Genomic DNA, 13586 nt, shown 5'->3' with positions numbered 1-13586 from the left:
GCATGTGCATAAAGCTTACATGGTTCTACTGGGTCTGGTCCAGTATTTCCTCCTGGTTGCCCATCTGGTTGCCCCTCTCAGTGGTAGATCCAAGAGCATGTGGTGAATATTGTTGCTGTGGTTGTTTGTTGCTCATTGTAATGAAACAGTAGACGAAGATTTGGATTCAGTATTATCAATCAGCTTAGTAGCTGTTGTAGCACCAGCTCTACTCTGTAGTCTGCTGTTGTTGTTGTTGTGAAGAGGCATCTTGCTTCCGTGGTGAAAGGTTAGAGAGGTGGAGCTATGACATCATCATTTTAGAAAAGTTGCGGTTTGGTCATACAGACGAAGATGTGAAACTGGCGTTTTCAAATTAATCCACTCTGGGACCTGGCTTCAAAAAGTTGCTGTTTCAGTGACTGAAAACAGTGGTTTCATGTGGATAAAAGGCCAATCATCATATTTGATTTTAAGAAAAGATGGTTGATTAAAAAAATGTTCAACTTTCTTCCATTTCAGTGTTATTATTTTTAATTTGTCTGCAGATGCACATCCCTACAGAATCACCTTAATCATTCTAGAAGGACTACCCTTTCCAACTAGTTATTGACCCTTTGCACCGACGTCACAGTTATCATGTGACTACGGGTGCAGCGCCATGGTTGACGGCAGAAGTGCCACAGGAATCAAACAAATGAGCGACAGATGATTTTAAGTGATGAATACCAGTGCTGAAAATGATTTGGAGTTGTCCTGCAAAGTGACTCACCTTACTGGACAGCACAAAGAACGCTATTTGGAGAAGCTAGCAATAGCAGGGCTAGCTACCGACCCATACCTTTTCCCTCCTGATGTGTTTACGGATCTGGCAAAATCCTCCAGTCTGCTGGAGTTTAAAGCACACGATCTGTCCCATTATGTTCTAAATGGGATGTCCCCATACACAGGTGCTGATCTAAAAGCAGACTAAAGTCTGGATGATACCAGTTCTTAGTCTTAGGTTAGATTACCGAGTCGCTGTACTGCGCTCACGGCAGAGGAATGCATCTCATAATGGCAAAGGAAAGATACAGCTAACGTTAGCTAGCTAGCTGCGTATATTTTTAACATGTTTCCCCCAGCATGCCATCAAAACTCAAATAGACTGGAACCAAAAGCAGCTCTAATTAACTACCATTGTGTAATGATGTTAGTGGCTGTCATCATTAGCCTACAGTATTAGCTCTGTTGTTGAAGTGTCTGCCTTTCTACTATCTACACACAGTAATATGTACAGTTCCACCACTAGAACATATGGAACAGCATAAGGACAATAACAGTATTTCATATAACATAGTGTAGCTGGTAAAAAAAAAAAAAAAAGGCAGCCACTACAACAACAGAGCTAATACTGAAGGTACTGATGACAGCCACTGGAACAGAGTGGCTCATAGTAGTTAACCCAGTCTACCACCTAGCTAGCATTTGGTGGTGCTAATGTGCTATGGACACAAACCGAGCCTGCTCTATCTGTAATATCAGGTCCATCATATCCAGGCTCTGTCTGGAACCCAGCTGAAGCCGTGGGTGTCTGTGAAGAAGGATGAAACTGTAGTGTGCGACCACTGGATGTGTAAAGCAGGGTTAAAAAGTGAACAAAAACGAGAACGTTCAGATCAAACTCAGTATTAGCCGGTTTGCTGTCCAGTGTGCAGTCTGGCACTTCCGCCGTCCATCATGGCGCTCGTTTGCAGCAAGAACAGAGCATGACATAACGTGCAAAGGGTCAATATTTTAGTTCATTTCATAATATATGTTGCAGAGAAAAAAACTCAAAACATTAAGTTGTCAGTTCAGGCACAGTCTTATTTTGCAATATTAGCTTGCAAACATAAACTGAGACAAAATAAAGAAGAGCATACATTTCTCCAGCAAAGTTCAAATGAAAACTAACTGAAAACACTTGTTTGTTGTGTGCAGGTCGTGCATGGCTGTACCTGGCATTAAGTGAAAGCTCTTTAGAAAGTTACCTGCGCCTCTTCCAGGAGAACCAAGGATTACTGCATAAGTATTATTTCAAGTAAGTTAAAAAGTTCTATTGACTGTGTATTGCTTTGTTTACTTTAGTGCTGTGGGATTCTAAGACTGGAAATCACTACTCTGAGACGAGGTGCTCGAAGAAAAAAATGCTTTTTTAGTCCAACAGCCCGAAGGTCTGATGGACTATTGGTATCAGTGGTCATCCGTCCGTCTGTAAACAATTTTTCAAGAAACTTCTTCTCCAAAACTGTCAGCCACAATCAATTGAAATCCATAGCAGAGGTTCCTTGGGGTCAGGTCTACTGAGTTTGTACAAAGAAGTGAGAAATGTTGATTTTTGAATTTTTTTTTTTTTTATGCATGTTTGAAATTGGACAGATCCCCATTGGTTTATAATGGGACATATTTCAAAGTGCTTTAACTTCAAAACAGTTGAACATATGGGCTTTCATTTGGTGCCATGACCTTTGACCTTGAAAGGTCAAATGAAAGTCAGTTAATGTCTTTAAATATGCTGTTGGACTACAGGAGCCTTGGTCCTATTTTTTGTTTTTTATTTTAGGACCTTATTTGTACACAGATCAGAGCTCACACAGTAACAAAGGACAGTCAGGGTGTGAGCACAGATCTGTACTGACTGTTCACACAGAAACTTTTAAACCCAAAAGGTTCTATGTCCTCCACTGTCTGCTTTCATCAGACACATGATCACAATAACACTTCACACACAGAAGCAACTGTAACACAGAATAATTTCCCTGTGGGATCAATAAAGGATTCTGGTTCTGATGAGAATATCATCCTCTTGATACAAAGAACAATCATATCACAGGATATACAAAGACCATAAGAGATGAAGACACTTACGTAAGACTAATCAGTAATGAGGACACAACAGGGACACAGTCATTTCATATCCGTGCACACGCTCAAATATATTTTTTGATTCTCTTTTCCAAATTGCCTTATTGGACATTTTATAGTAAATGTAATTATATTAGTATTATCTATTTATATAAGTGTAATTTTTAACATACTGTTATAGTCCTACCACTTATGACTAATTTTCTAAGGATTAATCTTTCGACTGATTTTTCGATAAGTCAAAAACATTGCCGTTTACTAATTTTCATGGTCAATTACGTCGACTAAGTTGACTAATCGTAGCCGCACTATATCATTCTCCTCATATCATAACTGTCTAACTCAGACACAAATGGACTAAAGTCTGTGGACCCGTTGAATCCAGGTGTTTCTTTTCTAACAGGGGATCACGTCCAAAACAATAAGGACTAATGTCAGAATACAGTTTTATATTATGGGATAAATATCAGTGCATTGGTTCGTTTGAGTTAAATTGTTGTCTTTGTTTCCTAAATGACTGACAGATGGTTTGGACTTCATTTCAGTTTTTCAGACCCAGGACAGCAGGGTTACCCCGCTGTTCACAGAGAAGCTGTTAACAACTAGTTGAGTTTCTGGGATTCTTTGAGTCCTCGGGGGTGTAAGTAGTGAACTGTGCTCATGACGAGGCAGGTAACCCCAGGGGTGGTGGTTTCCACCGGAGTGGAGCGTCTTTTTTGCACTTTCCTTTTGTTTAATGTTTTATTCTGCTATTGTCGTATGTAATTGTATGTTTTTCTATGCCTTTGTAAAGCACTTTGAATTGCCTTGTGTATGAGTGGTGTTGTACGAATACATTTGCCTTGTCTTTACTTCTAGATTTCTCCAATATTTTTCCTGCTCTGACTATAAATAATAATTCTTCTACATCTAACCATCAACTTTCATCACATCTGACTGAGGAAGAAAAATCTACCATTAAACTTTAATGAAATGTTGATGTTTCTAAACTCTATGGACATAAATATGTTGACACATCATGTCTCCAGCTGTCAGATGTCCTGTTCATGAGGATCAGACACAGAAACATCAATATTAATAATCAATAGGATATCTATCCCATAATATAAAACTATATTCTGACATTAGTCATTATTGTTTGTATCCCACAACCCTGTTAGAAAAGAAACACCTGGATTCAACAGGTCCAGAGACTTTAGTCCATTTGTGTCTGAGTTAGACCGTTACGATATGAGGAGACTGAGTGTGTGGTGACAACATTTATGTTCTATTGTTGAGTAATGTTAAAACAGAACCTTTAAAATTTATTTGCTCTGGTTTCTCTGCAGTTTGTCATCTGATGCGCTAAGCGAATTTGTTGTTTGTTTAGGAATGCCCTGGTCTGCAGTCATGACCATCTGACTCTGTTCCTCACGCTGGTGTCAGGCCTGGAGTTCATCCGGTTCGATCTGGAGCTGGTCAGCACGACTCACCCCCACATTAATACAAACATGGGTTTGAACAGTCAGAGTGTGTCACGATGATGTTCCTTTCGGGTCTTCATGTTCCAGGACGTTCCCTACCTGGACGTGGCCCCCTACATGCCAGAGTACTACAAGCCCCAGAACCTCCTGGACTTTGAGGAGAGGCTGCCCAGTTCAGACAGCTTATCCCTGCACTCCTTCACCTCGCTCACCTCCACCAACCTGGAGTGGGATGACAGCGCCATCGCCCCTTCCAGTGAAGGTAGGAACTGCTTTTTTCGCTTCTGTGACATGTTTTTGGCTCATTTAGGAAAGTCAACACTCAGGGCAATATGATGGAAATGTATACCTTTGATAGATGTATTTCTGTGTCCAGGGGCCAGAAGTGAATTAACTCTGGGAAAATAAGAATTGAAAGACCAGCTCAAGTGAGGAAAACCTTTTTTGAGCATTTTTTTTTTTTATTCAGCCTTTAATTAAAAATTTTAATGAAAAAAAAAATGCATAGAAAATATGTTGGAACATTATTGACTGTTTTTTAGATAAGATGAGATTAGATAGAACTTTATTGAAAGTCACCTACTGCTCACTTGCTACTTTATCATTATTATAGCTATTTTTTGTCATTTTTAGTCACTTTAACACATTTTTAAAATCTTTTTTATTTTTCTATTGTATGTGATGCATATTGTCTTGTTCTGCTGTACATTTGGATTTCCCCCTTAAGGGATCAATAAAGCTTATCTTATCTTATCTTATCTTATCTTATCTTATCTTATCTTATCTTATCTTATCTTATCTTATCTTATCCCTCGGGCGGAGCTCTCGTGAAATTAGGGTTCCAATAGCAGCACAATGCTGAAAGTACTGAAGAAATATTATATGAAAATAGTAATACAATAATTATAAAACAAAACTATAAAAAACAGTTGTGAAAAAAACAGGCAACTGCACATTGAAAAGTACTAGTAAAAACAACAAATAACAGAGTAGTAACACTAAGTAGTAGTAATAATAAATAATGATAACTAACTATTATGTTATGTTATGATATATATGTGTCACATGCTTTTAACCTGTGTAACAAAGTGGTTTAATTAAACCGTTTTTATTCCTGTCTCTACTGAAAAATAGTTCATTAAACAATAGCAATAATTATCAATATCATCTGAAATAAAATGGTATTCCAGTGCAAATTTTGAGAATTTTAGGCTAAGATTAATAACTTCCTCAGTCAGGGTCATTCATATCCAAATTATCCAAAAGATTATTATATTATTATTTTATTATCATTTTATTCTTCTTATATCTTAAGGGTCTGGGGAGGAGAGTTTTATTCTGTGACAAAACTCGGTACTAAAAAAAAAACTGACCTTGTGCATCAGGAAGCACAGTGGCCCTACTTACACTATCATAGTTCTGTGTTTCATGTGTGTTGAAAAGTGATGAATGTAGACACCTATTTATGCTAGTGTGATTATTTATACAGGAGTTGTTTTGGTTCCACTGCAGTGCACATACTCAGTCACATACTTTTCACAGCTTCATTTAATGATGTCAAGTTTCATGGTGAACTGGAGGTAGGTCAGATTCTGACACGTACTAGTGTTTTTATGAGATGGATAGAATTCAGAAGGTCTGCACTGATTCCACTGGTTCCACAGGGTTCCTCTTGGGGGGACGCCAGCGCTCAGTCCATGGTCTGTCCACACACCACCACGTCTGTTCCCCTGGTTTTAGTTCCATTAGTTCTGTTTTTCCCATCAGTTTTGTTTCATTGATACCACATGTCCTGTTATTTTTTGTGTCTGTGCCTTTCTCTCACTCTCCTCTCCATCTCTCTGTAATATCCGATGTTATTCCTCCTTTTTTAGATTATGATTTTGGTGACATCTTCCCCGTGTTGCAGTCAGTGCCGAGTGCAGACTGGGAAGGTGGGACATTGGTCAAGCCCTCCCCTCCCCTCCCTCCCGCTCTATCATCCTCCTTTCACGCATGGCCATCCCACTCTTTGTGCTCAGTGCATGCTGGGTGTTCCACCCCATATTTAGAGATATCAGTAGTGTTTGCCAAATGCCACCAGCTTCTGCAAAAAACTGCTGATTGTGGGAGATTAGAAAAGGACAGAGAGGAAAGAGCTTCTAGATGGAGAGAAAATATAAACATCTTACAGTTTTTCTTTTTTCTTTTTTCTTTTCTTCCTTTAATCCATTTGATTGGTGTTATTAGAATTACTATTTTAAGGAGCCAACTAGTTTTAATTTAGTTTTTGTATAGTTTCAGATTTAATTTTCCAATGGTTTTATTACGAGGAAATCCTTGATTTGTAGAAGGTGAAAATGGAGGATGAAATGATACTAGACATGACATATGATTCTCCTCTAAAACCTTCCACTATCTTTTAATAAAAGCCATTGTATTTAATGTGGTACAGCACAGTCTAAATCAAATTGGGAAAAGATAACAAAGCTGATTTTTCCTGCAGTTCTGTTTGGTTTTAGTTCATTTTATGGTTCATTGTAAGTTATTTAGTTTCTGTAGTTTTAAAAATTGGTTTTTATTTTAATTTAAGTAAATTAAACATTTTTATAATAATAATATTGGTAAAGTCTGCAGTTACAGTTCTCTGTAATACCACAAAAACATATTAACTGTTTACATTTATCCTGTTTTATGAAACTGAATTACAGCCCATGTAGCGTTGTTTATTTATTTATTTTTACAAAGAACTAAAATATCAAGTTCAATGATGAAATCTAGGTTCATTAAGTTGTCTTACAGCGATAGTGATTGATGATTTTCTAGGAAAATTTACAATAAGGTGCTGGCAATTAATAGCCTGGAATAATCAGTTGTATTAGTTATATGACAACGGATGTGCCTCCTTTATTTTTCATTTTCTAACTTCACTGTAAAAATGAAGAGACATATGCACATGTGTCTATAGGTGTGTGGTCCACTGGTGAGATCAGTGTTGGGAGGAAACCTGGAACTACTATGTGTTTTGTTCTGCATGTGTTGCTGATCTGGGAAGTGACACTAACGCACAGCGAAGTCCATCTCTGATGTGTCGTACTTGTCCATCTCTGATGTGTCATACTTGTCCAGTCTGTCTCCAGTGCACTGTCTCTGTGTTTGTCTGTCTGTCTCTGTGTGTCTGTGTCTGTCTGTCTGTCTGTGTTGTGTGTCTGTGTGTGTGTGTGTGTGTGTGTGTGTGTGTGTGTGTCTGGGTTGTGTGTATATCCTCTTTTCTGTGTGATGTGTGGCACTGGTCTAGGTTCAGATGAGGTGCAATGCTTTATGACATTCAAGGAAGCCTCCTTTTCAGGGGCAGATCTACAGGGGGTCAAGGTTCTACAATGGGTGGGGGGTGGGGGGTGGGGGGGCAACAGCATCAAACTCACAGATTAGAAGAAAAGGATTTGAAATCTGAAATTTTCATATTTTGACACTTGCGGGCCACAAAGTAAGTTTTGGGAAAAAATTGAGGAATGAGGAGGAGGAAGAGACAGATAGAAATGAAGGAGAAGAAAGAATGATAGAGAAACCAGGAGGGTCAGAGGTGAAGAGGAACAGACCAGGAAGGAAGTGAAGAAGAGGTAAAAGATGATGTCAGATGGAGGGATGAACAAGAGGAAGTGTTGGTGTCTGACAGAGGGACAGAAGCAGATGCTGAGGAGGCAGATGGACAGAGTAATGGACAGAGGGACGGAAGGAGGCAGAATGACACAGGGATGGACAGAGGGATGGAAGGAGGCAGATGGACACAGGGATGGACAGAGGGATGGAAGGAGGCAGATGGACACAGGGATGGAAGGAGGCAGATGGACACAGGGATGGACAGAGGGATGGAAGGAGGCAGATGGACACAGGGATGGACAGAGGGATGGAAGGAGGCAGATGGACACAGGGATGGACAGAGGGATGGAAGGAGGCAGATGGACACAGGGATGGACAGAGGGATGGAAGGAGGCAGATGGACACAGGGATGGAAAGAGGGATGGAAGGAGGCAGATGGACAGAGGGAAGGACAGAGGGACGGAAGGAGGCAGATGGACAGAGGGATGGACAGAGGGATGGAAGGAGACAGATGGATAGAAGGATGGAAGGAGGCAGATTGACACAGGGATGGAAAGCGGGATGGAAGGAGGCAGATGGAAAGAGGGATAGACAGAGGGATGGAAGGAGGCAGATGGACAGACGGATGGAAGTTGTCAGATGGACAGAGGGATGGAGGGAGGCAGATGGACAGAGGGATGGACAGAGGGATGGAAGGAGGCAGAGGATCCAGCCTTCTTTCATCTGGACCACACCGTATAGTTTTATTTTCCATATAGATTCCAGTGTAGTGACAGAACATGTTACTCAATAAAATAACATGTTTTCACTAAAAGCCTTTGTTATGAGGTTCCATATGTACACCTTTACATGTATCTTATTTAATCTGCAATTATGATAAAACTAAAGATGAAGCAAATGTTACTCTATTGCATAACAATTCAATGCATAGATTAAAATTGTTATTGACTCCGTTTATACATATGTGTGGATTCCATGTACACCATGGCACCCTGCCTAGACCTCCTGCCACCCCATGGAAAAGTTTCTAGATCCACCACTGCTCTGCTTATAGAAGCTGCTGCTGATGCGTTTCCTCCTGGTCGACAGCTCATTTTGTGACCCACATAAATATTTTCCTAATACCACTTAAAAGCTAATGAAAAGTAAAATGGTGCATTTTGCTTCCAAGGCTGTTGTCTTTGCTTGCATAAGGGCTCAGACACACAAATGATTCAGTGTTGAACAGAGCAGTGCATTTTTCTGAGTGCAGATCTGCTTCCATCAGATAAATAGGTCTGCTTATGATGAAAACTGTAACAAAACAACTGGACAATGAGGCCAAATGTCTTTCCTCCCATGGTCGCCCGTCTCAGATCATCTGAACAAACCCTTTAACAAGTGCAGAAGTTTTTTCCTGAAGATAAAAGCCTGTGTTAATTTCAGAGAATTGAATCATTGACTTGTTTCTGAGTTTAGGCCTGTGCCACTGTGAAGAAAGCTGCTTCCTGTCTACTTACTTGATGTTTTATGCGCTGTGTTGTTTGCTTTTCTGACCCTTTCTGAGAACTCCAAAGAACAGCCTGCAGCCTCTAACATGCATCTGTGTGCAACACTGATGAAGAAGTTACACTAAGTTGTAATGAAATTGTCCTTTCTGGTCTGTTTTACACCTTAAAACGGACAACAAAACAACAAAAGGCCATTTTCTTAAACGTATCCAGTAAAATAAAACTTCCTGGTGACATATTTCATTAAACATAGTGTACTTCTTCAGCCCCGTGGCGGCGTGAGCCTCGGTGTAACTTGTGGTCCGTGTGTTCATGGTTAGAGGGGGACCTGACTGACCAGGCCAGCTGCCCCCGGTCCAGCGGTTCGGACCCACAGACGGTCATCAGCGATGTAGTGGTGGTGTCTGCCGGAGCGGTCAAAGCAGGAGCTCACCTTTCCCCTCACAGACACAACCCCTTCAATGAGGACTCGGACACCAACACCACCAACACCTCAGCCGACGTCACGCCGGTTCATGTTGCTGGCCGCCACAACGCCGTCATCACTGGAGACGAGACGGAGACCAACGGCAACGAGCTGGAGGTCATTAGGTACAGAGTATACGCTTATCACACAGACCAAGCAACAACAACAAGACAAAAGGAGTTTGTATGTAAAAGAACAGCTACTTTTATCACACAGATATGGTTATAGTATGAAAAGTGTGACGCAGGCTAGAAAACCACCTATATTAAAGGTCGTGTGTGGTGGTATTTTTATTTAATGACCTTGAGCAGAGTGGTGTACAGTGTAACCACTGGAAATGAAAATTGAAGTATAGTCTTTTTTAATAATAATAATAATAATGATAATAATAATAATGATAATAATAACTACACAAGCACTCGTAAAGCGCAGAATTCCACCAAGGCAGATCAGTAACCCCCCCCACCCCCAATCACCACCAAAATTTAGTAATTTGTTCCTTGTGCCAGTATCAGCATTTCTTGAAATTTTCATCCAAATCCGTCCATAACTTTTTGGAGTTATCTTGCACACAGACAGACAGACAAACCAATGCCGGCAAAAACATAACCTCCTTGGCGGAGGTAATAATAATAATGGATTAGATTTCTATAGTGCTTTTTTGGTCACTCAAAGCACTTTACATTATTGACCATTTTTAGGATAAATGTATTTTAACATCTTGAAATGATCCATAATATTTATATAAACCAATGATTTTTTTCACCAAACTGTGCCTGTAGCATCCAGTTAAAAGAGTTTAGCCTGGGCTGATGCTTGATGCACTTTTATTTACTCTCCTTTGGGTCATAAACCAACACAAGACCATGACAATGTGCAAATGATGATATCAAATAATGTAATATGCCATCCACTAAAAATGCACCAAAATTAAATTAAGAAACTGTTAATAGTTTATGGATGTTTTTTTATTGACGCTATCACATACCTTGTTTACTACTCTCCCATTTTTACCCTCGGCCCTTGCCGCAGGGTATTGTCATCAGTTTGTTGTCTGTCTGTCTGTCCATCTGTCCATCTGTATGTGCAAAAACTTTGACGTACACCCATAGTTCTCAACTTTGGGGGGGGGGGGGGGGGGGGGGGGGGGGGGGGGGGGGGGCAGGGGCAGATAGTCAATGATAAGGAAATTCTGGGGTGACCTGTAGGTTGAAGGTTTTCAAATGTGGCTTCTGTGGTTCACTTATAAAAAGTGCCTCACAAATGTAAACATAGAGGGTATTCACAGTGTTGATGACCTATTTACCTATAGTGTGATATGTCACAGTATCTTAATAGGAAGTTACTTATGTTGATTTATTAAAAAAAAAAAAAAAAAGGCTACTACCACAGTACTGTGGCACCAAACATGGGTGTGTCTGTTTCCACAGAGCCAATCTGAAGTTCTCATTTGTCCTGTTCCAATCAGCAGTAAGGACATGTTGTTTCCCCAGAGCCAATCATGGACACTGTTCCAGGATATTCCTCCTTCACTGCATTCATGACACTTTTATCATGGATAAATACAGTGAAGGAGGAATGTCACTGTTTTTCTTGATGCCATTATGGTTGAATAGTTGTTATTGTGATTTATTGTTCATTGTGTATCATGTATGTGTTTTATCTTGTTTGGACTTTGTATGGCTGCTACCCTGACCAGGTCTCCCTCGCAAAAAAAAAACCCTCATTGTCCTCTTGTGTCCACAGTACTGTGCTCATATATGGAGTATATCCCCCCATACACATCACAACCACATTATGTCAATCCACTACAGTTTCCTATGGTTTGGTCCTTTGGTCACATGACTCCAGCGTTGTTGGTCCCTGAAACAGTGTTTTTGTAGAATGGGTCCCAGAGTGTAAACATGTCCCAGCTCCGCCCCCCTGGTGTTGGCGTATGGATAGGACCAACACCACTGAATGGAAACCATGACGACATAGTACCATGTGACCAGAAGACGAAAACCCCAGACGGAACCTCCTGCACATGCTCAGTGCATTCTTCTGTGGTTTGAGTGTATCCTGCCATAGGCTCTGTCTGTGTTTGTGTACAGCGCCACATATAGGTGCGGCATACATATTATACCATTTGAACCTAGTTTTCCAGTTTCCACCTGGATGCAGATATTTCTTGAAAAGATACATGTATGGATGACAAACTTTGAGAATCCACAAAAGAAAAATAGCAGGAGCGTTGTGGTGTGGACGTAGCCTGGGTAACTGGTCCCCTGTCCTTTCCCTGTACCCGGATAGGTGGCATGTGTGATACTTATTAAGCAGGGTGACAGGTTACCAGTCTACACATGATGTAACGAGGGCGCTGACTGGCTCTGTGGGAATATGAAATGAGTATCAAATGAGAATTTTAGTCCCACAGTACTGTGGCAATAGCCACTTAGAAAAAAAAAACGCAAATCACACAGCCATAATTTTTCTAACCACTTTTTCAGGATGGCCAGAAGACGGAAGCCAGCCAAGAAGCGGCGAGGAAAAGGCTCCACTGACTCCAGCAGCAGCATCCATAACTCAGTCTCATCTGAGAACATGGAGCTGGACATGAGCCTCCAGGCGTCGGAGGAGGCACATTCACTGCAGCTGGATGGTGAGGAGCAGAGGAGGAGGAGGAGGAGCACGGCAGGACCCGCTATCGCACATGAAGGAGATGAGGAGAGTGTAGGAGATGTGCTGCGTCTGCCACAGATGAGTGACACTTCCATGGACGGCGTGGGCCAGCCCCTCCGTGATGTCATGGACCGCCTCAATGGGGCTCTGGATAAAGACGAAACCTGGGAGCACCTGGAAGAGGAGGAGGAGGAGGATACAAATGATGAAGGCTGCGAGCGTGGAGCAGAGCCGCCGTCACAGCGGCCCTTTCGGGAGGACTCAGCAGGGGAACCACCTGACCCCGAACCAAGAGAGACGCCTCCCCGCCCTCTGGACGCCAGCCCCGCCCACCCACAGACCTGTCCTGGGTCTAAAGACACATGCTGCTCTGCCACCAACGGTCCAGACTCTGCTCCCTACAGTCGTGGCAGCAATGACTCTACAGAGCATAGCCAGTCACAGACTTTTTCAAGTAGCCATGAAGATGAAGGACAGGCAAAAACAACAGAAAGACAAGAGCCCAACATGACAGAAGAGGAGAAGGAGGAGGATGTACAAGAAGTAGAGGACACGGAGAAGGAGGAGGAAACACAACCGTCACAGCAGAGCCTCAGTCCGTCAGAGGTTTCTCATCCAGCAGAGTTTAAGTAAGACCTTAGTAAATCCTCAATCTGATGGCGTTATAAAGTTGTCTAATGTGTGTGTGATGTTTTCTTCTATTATTGTTCATGTTTCAGAGTGGACAACAATCACTTGCTTCTGCTCATGATTCATGTGTTCAGAGAAAATGAGGAACAGCTCTATAAGGTGAAGGCTCACACTGTTCTTCCTTTATTCATCACACTGCAGCAGCTGCTTAAGTCCCCAAAAAGTTGTTAAAAATGAAGAAAATTATGGGGTTAGGTAGGTGTCAAAATATTCATGTGCACAAAACAGATCTGTGTTCATATTAGTCTATAGTTGTACAAAAAATAAATATGTGTAAACTGTTGAATGAGTTCAGTTGTTCATTAAATGTATTGTGTGTATTTTATCAGAATATGAATGAATAAGTTTGCACCAGAATTACAAACAGGAAAT

General features: G+C 41.2%; 1 protein-coding gene across 2 annotated transcripts in view; it reads left to right on the top strand.

Annotated features, from left to right (window-relative positions):
• plekhm2 (pleckstrin homology domain containing, family M (with RUN domain) member 2) overlaps positions 1 to 13586 on the top strand; it is a 38183-nt gene that overhangs the window by 13696 nt on the left and 10901 nt on the right. The window contains exons 4-10 of one of the 2 annotated variants that reach the window (XM_030138293.1): positions 1942 to 2041; positions 4235 to 4322; positions 4416 to 4590; positions 6203 to 6262; positions 9718 to 9988; positions 12353 to 13153; positions 13244 to 13313. In XM_030138293.1, coding sequence (XP_029994153.1) covers positions 1942 to 2041; positions 4235 to 4322; positions 4416 to 4590; positions 6203 to 6262; positions 9718 to 9988; positions 12353 to 13153; positions 13244 to 13313 — 1565 coding nt within the window. The remainder of the gene's footprint in view (positions 1 to 1941; positions 2042 to 4234; positions 4323 to 4415; positions 4591 to 6202; positions 6263 to 9717; positions 9989 to 12352; positions 13154 to 13243; positions 13314 to 13586) is intronic. The other variant, XM_030138294.1, reaches the window with a different exon arrangement.

This window comes from Sphaeramia orbicularis, chromosome 7 (genome assembly GCF_902148855.1).
Source record: "Sphaeramia orbicularis chromosome 7, fSphaOr1.1, whole genome shotgun sequence".
Lineage (NCBI taxonomy): Eukaryota > Metazoa > Chordata > Actinopteri > Kurtiformes > Apogonidae > Sphaeramia > Sphaeramia orbicularis.
Note: the sequence above shows the minus strand (reverse complement) of the source record. Positions and strands in the feature narration are given on the sequence as shown.